Source organism: Phaeodactylum tricornutum, chromosome 4 (assembly GCF_000150955.2).
Source record: "Phaeodactylum tricornutum CCAP 1055/1 chromosome 4, whole genome shotgun sequence".
In the NCBI taxonomy this organism is placed as follows: Eukaryota; Bacillariophyta; class Bacillariophyceae; order Surirellales; family Neidiaceae; genus Phaeodactylum; species Phaeodactylum tricornutum.
In genome coordinates, this window is record NC_011672.1 from 511,444 (window position 1) to 531,357 (window position 19,914).

The following is a 19,914-nucleotide window of genomic DNA, read 5'->3' on the forward strand; positions in this document are numbered from 1 at the left end:
AAGTCTCTTTAACAGCTGAATAGAGAATGACATTTAAAGAACATTAGCTCCGACTCCTTCTCTTTCTTTTGCTATCGCGACGGCTCCTCTCATGGTCTCGATCCCGATGCTCGCTTTTTCTATGCGAGTCCTCACCAGAGTAGCTTCTTTCCTTATCCCGCCTCCTCTCCTTGTGTCCTTCGTCTCGGTGTCGGTGGCTAGACTTGCTTCGTCTGTGATAATTGTCGTCATAACCGGTACGATCCTTCCTTTTTCGCTCTACACGGTCATATTCACGCCTAACACTGTGACTCCGGCCATCATCGATGCGACCAGCATCTCTTTCCGTATGGTAGTGACGTTCGCGATCATTTTCTCGGTCTTCGTGGGTCCGTTCATCACGCTTGCGTCTATCACCGTCTCCCGCCCTGCCTCGGTGCCTAGATCCGTTCCTATCCCCTTTCGAATGACTGGAAGGGTCGTCGCTTCTCTGGCGCTCCCTTTTATCTCGGTGGTCTCGTTGCCAGTCCATCTTGCGTGCGTCGGCGCTCCGACGGCTATCCCGGTGACGGTCATCATTCGATCGATTGGGACTTCCATAGTAGCTGCGCATATCCGACCTTTCCGAAGGACGATGTCGATCATCATTGCGAACTTGCCAGTTGCCACCTTGGCACGAATGCCTTCCACCCCGCCCTCTCGAGACACCGGGTCCCGTGCTTGCACTGTTTTGAAAAGTCCCGCCCGGACCACCAGTCGGCATGCGCATTTTTTGCGTGTATTTGTTCCAAATCTTCGACACTGATTGACTGAAATCAACCTTTATACGGCGATCATCCACCAGTGCGTTGTTCATTTTGAAATAAGCCTCCACGGCCTGCTGTTTTTCCTCAAACTCGGCGAAAGCATATTGCAAAGACTTACCCGTGCTTTGGTCTCGAATAATTTCTACTTTCACTGTAGGATCGAATCGACTGAAGATGAGTTCCAGATCTTCGTCTTGAGTGATGGGGTTGAGCTTGCAAATAAACAACACATTTTCGGGGGCTTTAATGTCGGCGTCGGGCAAATCACCTAGCATTTCGAGGACAACCGCACGGCCCCGGTCTTCTTGTTTTTGAGCTTGTTCCTCACGACGACGGAGCTCCACTTCTGTTAAACCCTCCTCGTCTGGTTCTATCTGACTGATGGGAATCCGAACCGCAACCGCTTCTTCCACAGGTCGTTCAGGCGACGGGGACGACGTTACGCGTCCGCTTTCCGCATGAACCACAACATCACGTTTTGCCAGCAGCTCGTCCATACCTTCGGGATCGTCGAAGGGATCGTGGATTACGAGGGCTCGAATGATACGAATATCGGCATAGGGACGACCGTCGGGATCGCAGTATGAAGCTGCGATTTTGTCCAGCGCACCATCAACGTCCTCTGTAACCGTGCCAAGCGAAAGGAACGAAGAGACCGATTTTCCAGACTCCTTCGAGGCCTCGTCTGAGACGATTGATGATCTAACGTATCCATCAAGTGCACGGCCCTCTCCGGATTCGAGAGTGATCAGAAACTGAGATCCGATTGTGTCGGGCACCCCATTTAATTCCGTCGCAACCACCCTTCCTTTTTCTCGACATTCCGAAGCACTCAACTTGCGTCCCTTCCCTTTCAAAAATCGTCGTTGCGATTGTCTAATATCCGCCAAGGGTGATGAAGAATGCTGATCCAGGAGACCATACATGCACCCACCACCGGTGCCGTCACCGATCGGATCACCCGCTTGACAAAAGCGCGAATTGACGTTGTAAATCAAAGTTTTTGTATAGTATCGTGCCTTGCACAACTTTAAGAGATTCCGACTTAACTCCGGGGAACCTTCGACATCGAGATCTATCACCATGTCCCCCACATCCGTCTCCAACAAAACCGCCATGGTAAGATTCTTGATACTTCCCTCACGTGCCAGACGCAGAGTCAAACCGCCATTCATTCTGTGCCTCCAAGGTCGAAAAGTCGAAAAGGTACCCGGATTCCTACGAAATGGAGAAACCAGTGCAAGAAAACGACTGTAGCCGAGCCCGTGTAGGTGACGCACTCCCTGTCTAAAAAAAAGAATGCCGATTTGCGATCGGAAGGCGCGCGTGCTTTGTATGCAATTGTCGAAGACTTCGGTTTCAACAGTAAGTCACTGCACGCGCGTCGGATATTTTACTGGCATTGACTGTGAGTTTATTGTCGGTTGGGACGTATCTCACGTGAATTTATTGAAAAGAAAACAGATATGAAGGATATATAAAGGTTCCTATCTGACCGTAGTCCTGAAACTGCCACTTTCAGTTTGGCTTGTTGGAAGGTGATCGACAAGTTCATTCGTCCTTCGTTCAGGTTCAATCTTCACATTTGTTTCCTCAGAATCGGGAACCATGGCGAACCCTACGCCGCTACGACAATCAATTCTATTAGCGTGGCTTGTACTGAATGGTCGTGCTGCAGTCCTTCGCAATGCCAAGACCAAGGAGCACCTCCTCCGAGCCGAATTCTTGCAAGCCATGCAACAAGCGGATGTGGAACGACACTTGGAAAGAGCGCGCTCATCGTTAAACGATGAGCTCCTGACGGCTGCTACCAAGGTACAAAGTTCTCGTGATTTGGCCAACAACTACGAGGACGGAAGCAACAGTATGTCGAGTTCCAATCAGGAAAGTAGTTTGGACCTCACGAAGCTCGCTCTCAAATATGTGGGCTGCCAGAACATTCACACCTTCAGCGATTCGCAAGCATCCAACAGTTCTGCAAAAAGCCCATTTCTTTTAAATCGTTTCGTTATTCTTCGTCTCTGTACGAGCACCTCCTGCAGCAGTTTCAACAAATTGGGCTGCAACTCCAACTACGGAGAGTATACATTACCGATGGACGACTATCTTCAAATTATGGCCACGTATCACTTTCGACAGTTCGATCAATACTGCGAGATCTGCACTGAATGCATGAGCTTTGACTCCTCAGGAAGTGGTAGCACTGACAGTAACAGTAGTCAGAATGAGTACGACGATGACACATACGTGGACGATCTGTACTCAACCGATGACGCTGGCGCAGCGAAGGACGATGATAGTGTATACGGAGACGACGACCGCGACGGAACGGACGAGAGTTACAACTACTACAGCAACGGTGCCCAAGAGGATGACTGGGAGGGTTATAATCGCTACTGGGATGGTGGGAATCGCCAACTGGGCAATGGATACAACCAGTATACCGGAGACTATCACAACGGATACTATTCGTCGAACGGCAGCGGTGAATACAGCAACTACAACAACTACCCCTGGTATATCAACTCCAGCGGAAAGTGCAGTTTTAAAAGTGTTTGCTCTAGCTACGCCAACGTCTGCAAGTCGTACTCGGCGTACTCCGTATCCCACGAAAAATATTTTCAGTGCACAGCATTTCAAGTCGCCAGCGGGACCGTTCATCTTGGTCCACACTGTGAACAAGACGGACACGCCATCGGTATGGGTATCTATAGCGATGGAGAATGCAGCAATTACATAGGCGACATTGCCCACCTTAACAAGTACACTGGAACAACATTCGACAATATCGACATGAGTGCCTACTATGATAACACCTGCATATCTTGTTCAGCATCTGAAGGCTACGGCCTCGTGACGGATGATGCTATCGCAACAAACGAGTTTACCTACCCGCTGTGCAATGTCCTCTATGAATATAGCGCGAAGTGCAACCGGCACATTTCCTCACAATCAACGTACGGGGTAAGTCTTCGGTCTTCAAGTGATGAATTGCCTTATCTGGGTTGTCCAATACACAATCTCATCTTTCCTTTACAGAGCAAAGAGGCCAGCCAGGAAAGCGATGAAGATGCTGTTTGCACGTTTATCACTAGTTTAGTTGAGAACAATTACAATGAACATGGGGAAGCGATCGTTGGATCTGGTTTCCAGTTGTCGCACTGGAATCGACCTCAGGAGTATTCGAAGATTATTCAAAGAGCGTCTAGCCTCCAAGTCTTCGGGCTGTTTCTTTCAATTGGAGCAGTATTGGGGTTAGCCACTTATTGTTTTTATCTAACAAAGAAGCTAAAGTATCGGAAACCATGGCAGCCCCCAACGCGAGTCGCTGCATCTTACAACGGTGGGAGAATGTGGATTGATGCCCGGTCCGAGGCTGGTCGCATATCGCGAATCAATTCTGGCGTTGTCATGATGCGATCGAGATCTAAGTCGCCGCCTCGTGAGAGCGGTGCATTGGTCTGTAAGGGAAGCAGCACGAGCAATTGATGGAGACGATTACCTTCCTACTCAAAGAACAGTTGTCTAATGTGACACACATTTTATGCGCGTCTGCATCATTAGATATTACTCGGCTGAATGCTACTAGTCGACAGAATTGAAACGGAGTCAACCGAAAGACGAATGAACATCGCTGGGAGGTCGGAAAAGTGACCACACTTTCTATAGAATTCTAGCCCCAAATGACGTCTCTGATATATCACATACCGTGATCGATCGATATTACATAGGATGGAATAATGACTCGTTTCATTGGACCTAAGCCTAAGAATGAAAAGATATTAAAAAACATCGGCATGAGACATAATTTTAGCGAAGCACCGGGCGATGAGCTGAATTTTTTACTTAGGTTTAACATCCATATAACCGTAATTACAGACTGTCGCTGATTCCTATCGGGGAGATTCTTTACCTCACACACCTGTTCGACCCACAAATGTCCGGATCGGGAACGGAAGTTTTGAACCTGCTTCCCCAATTCGAGATTGAAGAAAATAAGGGCCGGAGATGACGAGGGTTGCCTTTGTTCTGTCGTTCTTAGTTGCAACAGCTTTAGACAGTATTGAAGCAGGAATTTTCAGCCTGGAGCTCAAGCGAGCCGCTGAAGAAGCCATTCAGCATTCACACAAGCTTCATGTAGAGGACCGCCTTCGTCGCCGAAATTTCGACGAGAAGCTCCGTCTTATGTCACAGCCTAAAGCTCGCGCTTTAAACAACTACGATAGTGATGATGAACAGAACAGTGGCCAGAATGATGACCAGTTCCAGGACAATCAAAGCGATTACGAATGGAACGAGCAAATGGCCGAGCAGGATTTTGGTTTCGAAATTACTGAGTACGCCTTGAAGTACACAGGTTGCCAAACAGTCGAATCCTATGACGATGCAATCGCTGCGGACGAAGAAATCGACGGTGTATTAAAGGCTCGGCGCTTTGCCACTTTCCGACTATGTCCCACACAGGATTGCTCTTCAAATAATCACATTGGGTGCAGCAGCAACTATGGAGAATACGTTGTTTCGATGGATCAGTTCCTGGGCGGCCTTATTTCTACGGAAGAAGATCGGGTTCGTGGATTCTGCATGTACTGCCAGGAATGCGCGTCTATACAGTCTTTCAAAGCATTCGTCTCTGAGATTACAGCCCTAAAGTCTGCTTCTGTCCAGGCCGCTGGAACTTTCTATGCCCAGTGGGCAGCAAACTACCAAGAAGCCAACGGGTATAACGACAACTACGATGACGATACAATGGCCGCCATGTACTGGCAAGTTCTAAATTCCAACAATGGAAACTACGCAAATAACTACCGGAACGGGAACTATGTCAACAGCCAGGCTTACAGTGACAGTAGTAGCAACGGTAGCGGAAGCAGCAACCGTTGGTGGCAAAATAACGCTAATGCACAAGTCTGGAGCTCGTCCAGTAACCAGCAGCACAGTCAGCAGGGAAGCTGGGATAGTATGGGTAACTGGTACGGGCGTCCACTTTTGAACGGATATTTCGAGGACGGTGGCACTTTCTACGCTGGATGGGGCTACGTGTCGCAATACAACGGATCGTTTGTGCTTCTAGACGAAAACCAACCCGTCTACTACGACGTCAGCCTGTTTGGCGATTTACCGGAGGGGTGGGATGAAAGTTGGTTTCAAAATCCAGATGAAGTGGAAAGTTGTGCATACAGTAGTTCAAAGAGTTGCTCCAACCAATACACTTCTTGTATGGAAATCTTGGAAGACGAGAACTACATCTCCTACATGAAGGATACGTATGGCTCCTCCTACGAACAACAACGCGAACAAGGGCGAGCATCGGAATTTCTCCAGTGCACTGCCGTAGACGCACAATATTCCGCATACGGCACGAATGGCCAGTTCTATATCGGGCCGCATTGTGACAGCAACGGACGATCGATTGAGCTCGGAGTCTTTACCGATCAATACTGCTCCAATCATTCATCAGACATTCCTGTCACAGACCTTTTGGGATATGATCCACTCGAAGACAATGCAAATCTGTTTCCTGACGAGTGCATCCCTTGTGCTGACGTAAGTAGAGGGTCAACGGCTCCAACTTTTACGTTTGAGAGACACCGAGCAACTCATAAGTTTCGCTTTCTTTCCAACAGAACTCCACTAGCATTCAACAATGGTACGAAGCAGACTATGGCGAAGCGGGTGTAGCGCAAGTGTGTTCCACGCTTTACCAATTGTCGGGAAAATGCAACAAGAATCTAAGTCCTACCCAAGTGTACGGACAAATTGTATACAGTAATCAGACCAGCCAAAGAGGGGTGAATTGTACCGGTGACGAGGAAAGTTGTGACGAATATGACCAGATGTATCAGTCTCAGCAGCAAGGCGAGAACGAGGCCAAGGTATGTTCGTTCATTGCTTCCTTGACATCGGGAACATACGATAGGAACGGTCAGGTATCCGGTACTGGTAGTAACTGGCCTAAGCAATGGAGCAGTCCGTCGAACTGGAGGCGTGAATTTGAGATCGAAAAGAAGGCAATGGGGACGGGGCAAAAAGTAACTCTGGCATTCGGTGCTCTTGCTGTTGTAGCCATGGCCGCGTATGCCATCTTCCTACGAGAAACCTTGTCGCGTCGAAAAACGCCGCTGTGTTGTAAGAAAGGTGAGGAAGAAATGGATATTACCCGTCAAAACTCTGGCATCGTGATGGGGCGCTCTCAGAGTGCCCCATCAAGTATACCTTTAATCTAAGCCCACCAGAAATTATTAACTAGAGATTATTCCTTCAAGGACGCCACGCCTTTACTGTGTAAAGCAAGACCGAGATTGCTTTCGATCTATTTGAATGCATTAGAGAAACAATACAGGAGTTCGTATTCATTGCCAATGCAATAGCGGTTGTGCAACACCTATTTAAGCTCAATATCGGCTGCAATTAGAATGTGGTCACTCGGCTCATCCTTATCCAAATTTGGAAAAGGCCCGCCGGATTCTTCACGCTTACCGATGGGCAAAACGCCGTTAACGGTCCATCGCTTATCCAAGAAAATGTAGTCGAGGGTATCAATGAAGGGTTCGTTATCTCTGGAGCGAGAATAGTTTGTAAAGTCCGGCTCTCCATGGTCCGACACCGCGTAAGCGCTCGCCATATTGATGGAAGAAGGTTTCCACTCGACCCCACCCTTCGGCGACGGATGATAGGGATCCGTGCTATCAATTTCCCCCGTAGTGAGCAGTCGATAGCAGGGATCGGACGGTTTGAAGTTGAAATCTCCCGCCAATATGTACGGAATTGATCCGTGTGATTCCGCAAGTCGCTGCACGTGGCGTGCTGCCAGATCGGTATGTATCGTCATGACCATGGGAGCATAAAAGGCACACGGCATGTGGTACGTGCCAATGCAGAAGGATTGTCCGGAAGCTTTCTCTTTGAGAGTGGCGGACACGAGCACGTTAAAGCGACGTTCCGACATGTCCCAATGATCAATATCTTCACCCGAAACGAGACCCAGCTTTCGCAATGGCTTGTCGAGCGCGGTTTGCAGCTTGGACCATACCTTCTGAAGCAATGGCGGCTCTTCGTTGACCGGCCATCCACCTTCACGCTTATCGGCAATTCGTGAAATATCTACATCTTCGACAACAAAGGAATCTTGCGGCCAAGCTAAACAAACCCCCATGTATCCGTTGAACTTCTTACCGTACGATCCGGTAACGAGATGGTATCCTCTATTGGCCAAGAAGGTATGCAAAGATCCGGCCCAGTCGTACGAGACCTCTTGCAAACAGAGTATTACATTTTGATTGGACTGTATCTCTTTTTCCAGCTTATTCAAGACAAGCGGAAGGCGATTTTTCGCATCCAAGTGTTCTGGATTCAGGGTCGGATACTGGGTTGTTGTAGCAAGCTACGGAGTGATAAAAACGCGCGGATGAGTATCAGCGTGAGTCTAGTATCAATAGAATACTCGGTACTGGACAAAACCTGGTGAGAAATGAAGACGAAGCAGACTCACGTGTGATGAAAGCAAATTGTACGACACGACCCGAAGTCTAAGGCTACTCGTCATCGCTTGAGGAGTGCAGCCAAGGTTGCAAAGAAAAAAGAGAGAAAATGCGGTCACTAAGGCGGACGGCATAAAACGCGAGCCAGTCAAATCTCTTGTATGCTTCTACTGGTTGCGAGTAACGAAAGGCTCGGGGTGACGGAGTCGTTTCCTTAGGATCACTAAGATTATAAAAATCGCGCCATCGTTGACCCTTTCGGGATGCGTCGGTGCTACATCATTTACATCGATGGACGCCTACTTCCTATCGGTTTGCCTCGTCTGTCATTGCCACGCTTCGCAAACGTCAACTATCCGGAGTATTGAGCTTTGCGACTGCAACTCCGCTACTTAAAGCATCTTACGTATTCTTCATGCCGTTTGACCAAAGGAACTAAATCCTGGATGACCTTCCCCTAGAAAGATTATGGATGCAGAAATATCAATCCAACAGAAAACAGAAAGAACAACTAAGCCATGCGACACAGTCACTAGGATGTGACATAGACCCTTTGCGAAAGGCCATCCAGTCCGTGACTCCATTTTCCTGCCGTTCGGACACAGACGGAAGAAAAGCCTGTCGCAGTCTTGCGCGCTTGCCCCTACATCTTCTACGAGAAGCCTCCGGTGTCAGCGAACTCGCCACACGTCTATTTTATTTTCACGTCTGGAGCCGTGCTTTCGGTTTTCTCTACCGCAGGAAGATCAACGCACGGAAAATACTCGGCCGGCCTGACGCTGGGTCGTTCGTGAAATTCTTCCAGCCGCGCTCCATAAAAAAATTCACACGGTCGTGTGTGTGTGTGCGACTTGCTGCTTCCCTGGCTTGTTCCAGAACCCACCACAATCTTGAAAACACCGAAAATTGTTGACGTTACCATGGCTGATCAATCCCAAACAACCACATCAAATACTCAAGCAGAGCCCAAACTTTGTAAAATGGGATGCGGTTTCTTTGTAAGTATCGAAAGAGGTGTCGTTTGACAACTCCCCCGACGGAAGTTGTGTTGGCTGGAAGTTGTTCGAGCGGTCTCGAGTTTCGCGATTGAAGAAATGGGACTGCGAAGAACATTTGCTTGATTGTCGTTTGGATTTCATGATCCTACGTCGATTACTCGGAACGGAGACATCCGTTCCGTTGAAAGGGTCTTCATGGTCGTATCGCCGTTCATCGATCCCGACTGGTTTCGCTGTAGTTCCTCGGAAATCCAACGGTACCGTTTTTTGTATACGAAATTTCTCGACATCCGGGTATTTTTACCAGACGCTCGGAACAGAACATATGTATTGCGTCATACCCACTGGTCGCGTTCCGACTGTCGCTCGTTGAAAAACTCGAGGCACTCACCGAAACGGTTCGCTTTGTTCTCTTTGTAGGGAAACGGTGCTACGGAAGATTGTTGCTCCAAGTGCTGGAGTGGGTTACAGAAGAAGCAGGGAAATGCGTCGTCGCCGACCTTGTGTGCACCAGTCAATCCCATGATTGCGGAGGAATCGCAACCAATGGAACTTGACACTACGCCTGTCGTCGTGGAAGAAGTCAAACCGGTCGTTGTGGATACGCCCAAGAAGAAAAAGAAGGCTAGCTACAAATCAATGATGAAAGCCATGACAAAGACCGATCCGGAACGAGACGTGGAGAAAGACAAGGAGGCACTTCGCAAGGTGACTGGGGGTGGAGCTTTTACCAAGATTGATAAGATTTAAAGTACCCTTTGGTGAAACTTGTTTCTCGATTTTAAGGATCCGCATTGCGGTGTCATTTACTCACTCGTTCGTGCATGCTGCCGTTTCTACCCTGCTCCTCTAACCAATCTAGTGGGAATTGCTACATGCGCTTCCCGTTGGACGGTATCGACACGACGAGCTCGGACGCATCCTTGTCCCATACCTCTCGTCCCTCCTTTCTACATTCGCATCGCTCTGTTAATCGTAAAAGGTCAATCACACCATGGAGTATCGGCGAAGGCCACTTTCCGTTGCTTGGAACGTATAGATTAGGATGGCGGACAGACGGCGATAGGGGGCTCCTACCGCAGGAAGTTTGTCGGTATGTATGCTTGCGGCTTTCTCGTAACGATCACTCACACGAATGGACAACATGAAGAGATAGGCGCAAAGGTAGTGCCCACGAAACCATCCTCGTGCGTTACCGCATCGGCATGCTGATTACAATCGGACTCGAACTCCAAAATTCGTATTCATCCGCACAAAAAACAATATCATATGTCCACATTGGTACTTTAGTTGACAGTACACATCGCTACAAACACCTTCTTGCATGGTTCTCTAACGTGTTGTTCGACAAGGCCACCAAAGCTGCTAAAGCAACAATAATATGGTGGCCGCAAGGTTATTTTTGTGAAAGTAAAAGGGCAACAGGAGCTTCTTTACACACGTGGCCTCTTGACCCATTGAATACCTGCACGTGATCAACTCACAGTTGACAATTGATTGATCCACAAAACACTTCTGTGCTGAGTTGGTCCATCTTCCGAGGTTGAAAGCGCAATGCCAAGAAACCATGTGCGCCCAATGTCATTTTCTATACCCTGTACTATGATGTTCGGAGCGGATTTGAGAGACTTTGTTATAGAATGGAAACTGTTGAAGATATAGTGTGTACTTTGATATAACTGTAAAGGTTTTGGGATCTTTTTGAGCCACACATATGCTGTATGAGTCTATGAACTAAGGTTTTGCTTGTGCTAATAGGAGCTTTGCTGCAGATGTTTCAGAGTGCAATCCTGTTTTTCTATCAAAACAAGTATGTTTTGTTTCACAGTCATGAAGAGTCTCTTGGACCCGCGAATGCAGTTAAGTGTAGCCTACTTAGCTGTAAAGTTCCAACAACCGGCAAAGAAAGTGTCGCAAATAGATTGACCCTGACCCTGTAAACTGATAAAATAGTGGTAGAGAAATCCCCCGACCCGTTGACTTCAACGTTCACACTCCCTCCGCCGGTTTTACACTTGTTACTGCACAAATCCAAACACCTTCTCATTTGAAGTAGTCGGGTGTACACCGGAAGGAACAGCTTACTTTGCTTTACAGAAAAATTCGGTTTTCAACGATTCATCATCGAAGCCGTATTGGAATGAAAATATACGCGGCAGGATTTGTGTTTTGCGTGGTCTGGTCAGCAGAGTCGTTTCCGACTGCCGGCCGGATTCGGCGACAGCCTTTCTTCACAAAATCGGTTGTTCAAACAGGAAATGCAGACTTTGACGCTGTCTTGGAAGCGCCTGTCTCTCCGTATGAGCAGATCGGAATAGAGAAAGAAGCTCTTGCTCTCGGCGTGGATGTCGATGCCGTCGCGACCTACATTGGCAGGTAAGTTTACGCTGTTGACACTTACGCTATTTTAGGTTATTGCCAATAACAATTTTATTGTTCACAGCAAAGAAGGACTGATAGACAGAACTTTGGCCGATATTCCTTCGTTCACTCGAGCGCAGGCAGAAGCAGAAGTGGACAAGTTCTTGCTCGACGCCGAAGCGCTCAATATGATGATTCAGTTCAACAAAATGAAAGCAGAAGATCCGGACTTTGTGGTGCCGGAGACTGATCAGGACGAGGGGCTTTTCAGCTTTCGCAATGTGGTTGCACTCTATTTAGTATACGTAGCTGGTACCTCGGCACCGCCTTTTCTTCGGCGGTGGGTGGCTGAAAAGGAAGCTGCTGGGGAATGGCAAGGTACAAATATTCCATTTATCGACGACTGGCTTGCAAACACGGCAACGGCAGGAGCAGATATTACATCCGATGCAGTGCAAGCTGTTTCAGATACAGTACAGGCAGCTTCGGATGTTCTGAATTAGCAATTTTCACGGCTCTAGCTAATTCGATTGCAAAATATTGCTCTAACTAGTATTTGATGAAAAGGGGGATAGGTGCAAAGGATTTTATAGTCGATGCAGAGCTACCAATTGGGACTCGACACATAATTCAACATCATACAGCACTTGTGTAGTAATAGTCTAATCCAGGCTTCCTTGCCAGAGTTACCTTTTTTTAGGGTGAATTTCGAGGCTGATCTAACCCTAACCGTCAAGAAAACTGTCAGTGAGTTCCAAGTGGAACAGCGTTGAAACTGTAGACAGATCGATCATTCACTATCAACGGGGTCCGCGCTCATCCGATCAATTTTCCAAGACGACTGATACCAGCACTCGCCACCAGTAAAACGACAGTATTCAGCTTAGTCACCCATTATACGCAAGGCGAACTGATTTGAATATGGGGAAGTCCTCTTTCACATTAGCATGCCTTTTTCTAGTCCTAGAGGGAGTGCGAATATCATCGTTTTCGGTGGCTTCGACTAGACCTAAAGTAGCCCCACCAGCGTCGATATTAAGATACCATGCGACCAAATGTTCCGCTACCGCTACCATGTCGCCACTCTTCTCCTCGGGTCTGATAGGATCCGATGATCCGCTAAAGCGCTTCGCGGCGCTTAGACGACGGAACCCCTCCAATGTAATCCAGAGGCTCGATGCGAAGAGAATTGCTGTGGGCCGGAAATTTCGTCGAAGCGCCATGGCGCTGTTGTTCACGACTCTGTTTTGGTTCGGGGCGGCCGGAGTTCACGCACCTATATCGCAAGCATCGACTGCACCAACAGCTCGAATTGAACGAGTCCTTTCGTCTACTTCGCCTTCACTCGATAAGATTGTTGATCGCTACGTCAGAAAACATATGTTTGATGATGACACGTTCGATCCCGTTGAATCAGCTTACCGCGAGGCGTACGAAGACGCGACGGTTGGAGCATACCCGCAAACTTTGAAAGAGATTACGAGTGGTACACTTGGACAAGAAAGCAATGGGCTTGCGAGCAGAGATGGCAGTGAAAGCTCGGGCATTGGAGCCCTCTTAACTTCTGTCGTCGGAGCATTGAAAAAGCGCGGGCTGAGTGAGTCGGCTGCGATTGTAGTTCTAGCTGGGCTTTTTGTTGTGGCGGGTCCGTGTACTTTCCTTTTCACTGGAATGATCATAGGAGGCATGTCAAAACGCAGCATAAACAGAACCATGAAACAGCGATACGGAGATACGTACACCGTCGATGCTACCATGAAGCCCGAAGAATCTGTGGAAGCTCCAGAGGACGATGATGAAGAAGACGACGACGATGATGATGAAGAGGACAGTGACGACGTTGAGGACGAAGATAAGAAGCGCAGTTAACAGTAAATTATTAATAGCTACCCGCTCCGTTGGGGATTTTTTGTCTACAGATGCCTCAATTTTTTCCGCATAGCCGGAGAGTGTGATAATCCTACGAAAACGTCCATTGACAGTGGAATGTTGACACTAGGTTGACTCTCCTTTGCAAAGTCGTTCTAATGAGCTTGAGGTGTGTACAAACGAATACATTATACCTTTCTATATCCCAGCGACCTTCTTCAAATTCTCCATCATCTCATCAACCTCTTCTGGGCTGTTTTTGGTGAAAGAGCCTTCCGAAAAGAAGGGACCTGCTAAGTGTTTTGGCTGTGACTTACGGTCAAGGTACAGGTCTCCACTCTCTAAATTGGATCGGTCCGTTCCAACTAACCAAGTGACACCTTCGGCTCCCTGCCATGGTTCTCGTAACGGTTTTAGATACTTTTTCGAGTCGCCAAACGCTTCTTCAACAGCAGGAGTGTCTGCCCAGCCAGGATGCACAGTGCAGAAAGTCACATCGGGATATTCCTTACTCCAGCGCTCGGCTAGAAGAACTTGTCCTCGCTTGGCATACGCATATAAATTAACGCCATTGTATTTCTCCTTCTGATCACCCGTATTTGCCGCCACATTCCATGCTGGAAATTTGTAATTGTACATGCCTCCTGAAGTCACCATAATGATTCGACCTTGTCCGTCGGCAGCCTTCACTTGATCCATCAAAAGTTTGCTGAGCAAGTATGAACCGCCAATAAGATGCGACGCCAAAGTCAATTCGTTCCCTTCGCTGCTTTCGCGACGGTCGTTCAACAAAACGCCGGCGTTACATACGATTGCATGGATTTTTGGCTCCTTCGATTTCAGGGTGTTGGCCGCGTCGCGAACTTTGGAAAGTTCCGCGACATCCACCAGTACTATTTCAATATCTTTATTTCCGGTCTTTTCCATAATTTCGTCCCGAGCTGCCTCGGCGCGGTCTTTACTTCTGCAGAGCATGTAAAGCTTAGCTCCCTTGGCGGCAGAGTAAGTCGCAACTTCCTTTCCAAGACCCGAGTTCGCACCGGTGACGACGACAACCTTTCCAGTTAAATTGACTCCATCCGCCGCTTCTTCATTAATCCCTATATTTGAAGTTACCTGTACCGGTTCAGCATATTTCTTGATATGCTTCAGATAACCATTTCTGATTTAAATCGATGAAATCATCAGTGAGTCTCTCTGCTTTAGAGTCGATACTATCACAATCAAGTTTGCACCCGTGATCAATATCCATTTCTTTGACTTACTGCGTGAAATGCTTTTTCCCATACAGGAAAAACTGTGTTGAGGAAATGGTCTGCCCCATGGTGTGTTTCAAGTTGAGTGCGCCTGTTGTATGATAGGATAAAAGAAGGAATGTATGCAGAAGAAATAGCCTTCGCATCACAGGAACCAACAAACAGTCGGAGCGACGTTGTGCTGGTGGGATTAAGCTGGTGGGGTAGGGGGGAGAAGAGAGATCCGGGCTGTTCTTACTGTTAGTTTCAGATTACTCGAGGAGAGCACAAGAACGTCGAAGAATCCCGATACACCTGCTGACTGTGAGACCGATTCACAGTCAAAAGAGGGAAACAGGTCTGCCTTGCGTCGACTGTGAATCCGATTCTGACGTCAGTGAAGAGCCTTGATGGAGTTTGGAATCATGAGATAATCAGTAAATTCCTTTGGCAACACACGCAATTCACAGTCAACGGCTGAAGGAAAAATGAGGCGAGCGAAAGTCGATCGGGCATTTGTTGAACGCAACAAAGCCGACGCGTTGTCCTACTCTAATCCGCCTTGAACAAAGGGAGACAATCTCCGAGATGACTGACGTCCCAACTGAAGAAAAGTATTGACAGACCTATGCCACTAACGGTGTATGTGGAAGAGAGATTCAAATGAATCGAGGTGGAGCGAATACCGAAGTTTGAAATTTCTTTTATTACAGTGAAATTGTAGGTAACCCCAGTCTAAAACTCTATAAGACCGCAACAATCGAGGCCTCATCGCAATCCCTATAGGCGTCATCAAGTTCTTTGCATTCCTGTAACGCTTGTCCAAGAATTGTATCAAGTCCAGCCCGGACTGAGCGAGGAGATCCGTCATCCTCTTCCTGGTCTACTTCCCAACATGGTGGCCTCGATATCACTGTCTGAATCGAAGAGCGACGAGTAGGAACTCTGGGGGATTGGCAGTTGTGGTCAACCGCCTGTCGTAGAGAATATGAAGGTAATGGTGTACACTCTTTTCTATCCTCAAATTCGTTGCTTTGCCGTCGCGATCGTCGTGGTCTCAACGGCGGCGATGGGCACAGCTTCTGAGGCGATCCGCAAGAGTCCCAGCGTGAAATAGAAGAGTCGCTGGTCAAACTTGGCAAACTTTGGAGCGATAGACTGGTACGACTGTGGCTAGAGAAATCGTTGCAGGCTTTCCGCCTTGTTCGGTATTGTTCAGACGGGGGATGACCCAAGGCATTGTCTACTACCAATCGAGCTTCAGCAAGGGATTCGTCGCCAAGGCGACAACTGAGAAAGTGGTGCAGAGGGTCAATCATTCTCAAGGTTGACTAGCACCAACAATATTCTTCGATTGGCACAAAGTGGTAGAGAAACTCAAGCAGTCGAAGCTTCCTGGAAGGCTTGGCGGACGACTGCGCAACGGATGGATTCACAAAAACTGCACACGGCTGGAAAATTAATCACTTCGCGCAGGCGAAGTAATCCTTCGGCCGTGAAACAAGATAGTTGATAGGGATCATCTTGAAGCCCTTGATTCAATTTGTCTTAATTATATTTTCTATGCAAGACCTGAACGAATTCGATTAGATTAATATTGTAAAAATTCTTCGCTTATCGAGGCACGAGCGTAGGTGATGTTATCATTCTTCACGACCAAGACCGAATCGCCACGTACAATCTAAATCCATCGTACTTCAGAAAACCTGATTCTCATATATTGCGCTAGGACAAACTCATAGCCTAGTAAGAGACAAGCAATTAAAATTACACGACTCCTGAACGTGTTTCCAAATGAGCATCACTACAAAAGTAAGAATAGCTGACACATTGTACTTTCTTTGAGCCGTATTCTTTAATATATAAAAATAATTCTTTCCGACCGAACTATGGCTTATCTTTCAGCTCCTTTCGAACCGTGACAAAAAATAAAGCTTTTATCGGAAATAGCGACAGATCCTGCTGATTTAGAAAGTTATTGATGGGAAGGCTAATGGATTGTCTCGAGGAAGGACTTTATGCTGAAAAAGCGTATCGTTCAAAAGCATTCGAGGGAAACAATTTGGCCTGTACTACTTCATGGCGCATTGCTCTTCACTTCCAAGTTCTTGGTATCAGATCTTGCTATTTAGGAACAACATGTTTCGCTTTTAAAGATCGCAGACTTTATGAACATAGGTTTTTCTTTGAGGAAACGAGGAAACACAATTTAGTGTTGAAAGCCCAAAACGAGCTTCTCCAAAGACTTCGTCAAACTTGTTTTACCAATCGTTCTGTGACAGGTCGGAATTAACAGTAAATATCCGACAAAAGCATGTACATTTGGCCCAATGGAATATCAATGGGGTCGTGGTCGAGTACTACTCTCTTTTTTATTATTACTTCGAGACATAACCTTTTCATTGGTCTGACTGTGAAAAAGATTCCATCCAAAAGAGGTTTGCATGTCGCCGCGACAATATTCTAGAGTTTATTGTCCGCATAGGTAGTTCTTTTGCACTCTTCATTTCCCTCTTCGAAACAGCTTCTTAAGATATGCCTACAATCCTGCGAATGGAATCCATCAGTATCTTTATCACAGCATTCAAATGCAGGTAGTATTAATGCTTTCGGTCGCCCATTGCCGAGCTTAGTTCACAGTAAGTTCTTCTCTTTTTGCGCTTACCATTAGCTCATAGCTACCAGCTTGTTTTCTGAGGAGCATCCATCTTCTACTTTCTTCGGTCAATTTAATGTCATGAGGGTTCCTGCATGGTATCCTTACTGTTTCCCTTGAACATTGGTCATTCAAAAGGTCTGTCGTGCGTTGTGAGCGATTTCTTTTAGCGTCTGTCGTTGTCAGTTTGTATTCTGGCACGTCACTTGGACGTCACATCACTTCCTGATGCGCGTTTTCCGCCTGGCGTTAGATCGATGTCACATCGTCTTCTATCCCCTTCGAGGAGTCGATGGAGCGCGATGGGATCGGAATATAGTATCGGCTGGTAGTCATTTACTGCTACTTAGTTGTGGGTCGGCCGTCGTAAGCAACAATTCTCTTCTATCCTTTGCTACGGACATGGTAACTGTTTCAGCCGACGACTTGCTTCACGAGGTGACGACCGGTGGATCGTCGTCAGACGTAAAGCACAAACAGCCCATCGATGGCAGGGACCAGCACGTGTGGCTTTTCGAGCCGCCGGCGTCCCAAGGCGTTTTAACTCAGGACGGTCTTACGCAGATTGTCTTTCATAAGTATCATGCTGGTACATATACAATGTTGGATAACTTCCTGAATCCATACTGGACCTATTTGACGGAATGTTTGCCGATGAACATGGCTCCAAATCTTGTAACAGCTCTAGGTGGTATGCACTGCGTTGTGGCCTACTTTATTACTTGGATATATCTGCCCTCTTTTGACACACTGGCACCAAACTGGCTGCTTCTTCTCAACGGCTATTGTACGATAGCATACTACACCTTTGATTGTATGGATGGAAAGCAGGCTCGGCGCACAGGATCGAGTTCTCCGCTAGGTCAGCTTTTCGACCATGGCATGGACTGTTTTTGCCTTCTAGCGCACCTATCGACTGCCCATACGTGGGCCATGGGTGGAAACACACCGTGGTTTTGGGCTTCACAAGCAGCTCTGCAGTTTTCCTTTTTTGTCGCGCAGTGGGAAGAGTACTACACCGGTATTTTGCCACATGCTAATGGACAATTTGGTGTCACGGAAGTGAATTATGGGCAGGCCTTGCTGAGCGTCATCAACGCCTTTGTTGACCGCAAGGTGGTGTATACGGCTGCTTCTTTGGCAGCCATTGGCACGGCGTGGCCTGCTATGATGACCTACTTGATATTCGCATCAATATTCCGAGTGTGTTCGGTTATTGGAAATACAAAAGGGCGTTTTTCGGCGCTTTCCAAGCTGACTTCTCCCCTGATAGTGTCGATCGTTCCGTTCTACATTCCGTCGGTTGCGCGCGAACGCGAAGTGCGCTTTATTCATTTGACGATCGGTTTGGCGCTCTGTCTCGTGACTATCAAAATTATCGTTTTTAGCATGGCCAAGCAATCGTACGCGGTTATTCAGGGAGATATTTTACCCTGCTTGTTGGCGGCTGCCTGGGTGCGACATGATGTCCGTCTAACAGAAGCTGGTTCTCATCTTTTGTGGCAAGTGCTGTCTGTATGGTACTTTTGTCGAATGCTATACTGGACCAATTCGTTCATTCAACAGGTTTGTGAACGTCTCGACATAAACCTTTTTACAATCAAACTGACAAAAAAGAAGGATTAATGTAAATATCAACAGCTAACCGTTAATGAGGATTCGCCTCACTCTCATGTCGTTTCCTTTCATCGAGGAAGCTGACACTGTGCAGCTACGACACTTAAAGCACAATTCGAGGTCACGCCCACCGTGATTAACGTGTGGCCGCAGTACGGGTGAGGCTTTGAATTCGAAGTTGGCTGTCGTTCTGCTGAAGACGAAATTGTTTGTGACTATAGGTGTTGATTTCCGCTCTCCAGCTCGAGTCTTTGCCATCCAGAGTTCCGTTTCGCTCTTCAATTTTTTAGAAGCTAGTAGGAAGGCAAAGAGATCGGGTGAAATCGAAGTTCAGGTCAACCGGTATTGGACGTAAATCTAAACTTTCTTCCTGTGATAACAATTTGAGAAATGTATTCCATGGCCATAAGTACGAATTATTCCACCTACACGTTTTCCATTGCCCCGGTGTCCATCTAAGGCAGCACAGTTGTAAACGGGGTTGGATAATACGATGCGAAAATTTATATACAGATAATTACACACGGAGTTGGATTCCAATATCTGTCCTTTTTACGAGAGATTCATCAGACTGAGTATCCCGTGTACATAGGCTTCGTTACATTGAAAGCCTTTCCTTAAAAGGTTGGCCAGTGATGCAGCGAGGGATAGTACGTAATTTAGCAAGAAGGAATACAGTATCAAACAAACAAGGATCACGAATGTGTGTAGAGCAATTAGAATAAATAAGAAATGATAGTCATGACTTGATTTCAGCAGAATACCTTAAATAGTATCAGTTGTCCATAAGAGGATGAATACTCCCAAGCATTTTCATAAACCTCTTATCTTTCTGTTCCGATGAAAAGTGTACGTTGTAAAGACGAATTCTACTACGGTGACATAAATCTCACAAACAAGGCCACGGAGCCG

The 19,914-nt window shown here is 47.1% G+C and overlaps 9 protein-coding genes across 9 annotated transcripts; 6 read left to right on the plus strand and 3 right to left on the minus strand.

Moving 5' to 3' along the window:
* Positions 1-43: 43 nt before the first annotated feature.
* Positions 44-1,960, minus strand: PHATRDRAFT_44426 (predicted protein; the record flags this gene model as incomplete). Its single annotated transcript, XM_002178491.1, has 1 exon — positions 44-1,960. The coding sequence occupies one exon, from the start codon at positions 1,958-1,960 to the stop codon at positions 44-46; it is 1,917 nt and encodes a 638-aa protein (XP_002178527.1).
* A 433-nt stretch (positions 1,961-2,393) lies between these two features.
* PHATRDRAFT_33857 (predicted protein) lies at positions 2,394-4,274 on the plus strand (the record flags this gene model as incomplete). Its single annotated transcript, XM_002178203.1, has 2 exons — positions 2,394-3,749; positions 3,825-4,274. The coding sequence occupies 2 exons, from the start codon at positions 2,394-2,396 to the stop codon at positions 4,272-4,274; spliced, it is 1,806 nt and encodes a 601-aa protein (XP_002178239.1).
* Positions 4,275-4,793: 519 nt separating this feature from the next.
* On the plus strand, positions 4,794-7,012 carry PHATRDRAFT_33858 (predicted protein; the record flags this gene model as incomplete). The annotated part of the gene is made up of 2 exons (XM_002178204.1): positions 4,794-6,332; positions 6,413-7,012. 2 exons carry the CDS (start codon positions 4,794-4,796, stop codon positions 7,010-7,012), a joined length of 2,139 nt encoding a protein of 712 aa, XP_002178240.1.
* A 346-nt stretch (positions 7,013-7,358) lies between these two features.
* Positions 7,359-8,542, minus strand: PHATRDRAFT_44427 (predicted protein; the record flags this gene model as incomplete). Its single annotated transcript, XM_002178492.1, has 2 exons — positions 8,278-8,542; positions 7,359-8,169 (listed from the first exon to the last, which is right to left on the minus strand). Coding segments are annotated over exons 1-2 (933 nt in total), but the record flags the coding sequence as incomplete, so codon positions are not given.
* Positions 8,543-8,784: 242 nt separating this feature from the next.
* Positions 8,785-10,045, plus strand: PHATRDRAFT_44428 (predicted protein; the record flags this gene model as incomplete). The annotated part of the gene is made up of 4 exons (XM_002178205.1): positions 8,785-8,794; positions 8,815-9,104; positions 9,281-9,526; positions 9,685-10,045. 4 exons carry the CDS (start codon positions 8,785-8,787, stop codon positions 10,012-10,014), a joined length of 876 nt encoding a protein of 291 aa, XP_002178241.1. The 3' UTR covers positions 10,015-10,045.
* Positions 10,046-10,404: 359 nt separating this feature from the next.
* On the plus strand, positions 10,405-11,640 carry PHATRDRAFT_44429 (predicted protein). The gene is made up of 2 exons (XM_002178206.1): positions 10,405-10,659; positions 11,023-11,640. The coding sequence occupies exons 1-2, from the start codon at positions 10,470-10,472 to the stop codon at positions 11,202-11,204; spliced, it is 372 nt and encodes a 123-aa protein (XP_002178242.1). The 5' UTR covers positions 10,405-10,469; the 3' UTR covers positions 11,205-11,640.
* A 1,059-nt stretch (positions 11,641-12,699) lies between these two features.
* Positions 12,700-13,529, plus strand: PHATRDRAFT_44430 (predicted protein; the record flags this gene model as incomplete). The annotated part of the gene is made up of 1 exon (XM_002178207.1): positions 12,700-13,529. The coding sequence occupies one exon, from the start codon at positions 12,700-12,702 to the stop codon at positions 13,492-13,494; it is 795 nt and encodes a 264-aa protein (XP_002178243.1). The 3' UTR covers positions 13,495-13,529.
* A 259-nt stretch (positions 13,530-13,788) lies between these two features.
* On the minus strand, positions 13,789-14,568 carry PHATRDRAFT_4266 (predicted protein; the record flags this gene model as incomplete). The annotated part of the gene is made up of 1 exon (XM_002178493.1): positions 13,789-14,568. A coding segment is annotated over one exon (780 nt), but the record flags the coding sequence as incomplete, so codon positions are not given.
* A 3,045-nt stretch (positions 14,569-17,613) lies between these two features.
* PHATRDRAFT_33864 (predicted protein) lies at positions 17,614-19,011 on the plus strand (the record flags this gene model as incomplete). The annotated part of the gene is made up of 1 exon (XM_002178208.1): positions 17,614-19,011. One exon carries the CDS (start codon positions 17,614-17,616, stop codon positions 19,009-19,011), a length of 1,398 nt encoding a protein of 465 aa, XP_002178244.1.
* Positions 19,012-19,914: the final 903 nt, after the last annotated feature.

Bases quoted from the DNA above. Each gene is read 5' to 3' on its own strand.
- PHATRDRAFT_44429 (XM_002178206.1), top strand. From the start codon at position 10,470: ATGCTGATTACAATCGGACTCGAACTCCAAAATTCGTATTCATCCGCA. The intron at 10,660-11,022 runs GTTATTTTTGTG...TTGTGCTAATAG, and splicing joins AATAATATGGTGGCCGCAAG to GAGCTTTGCTGCAGATGTTT.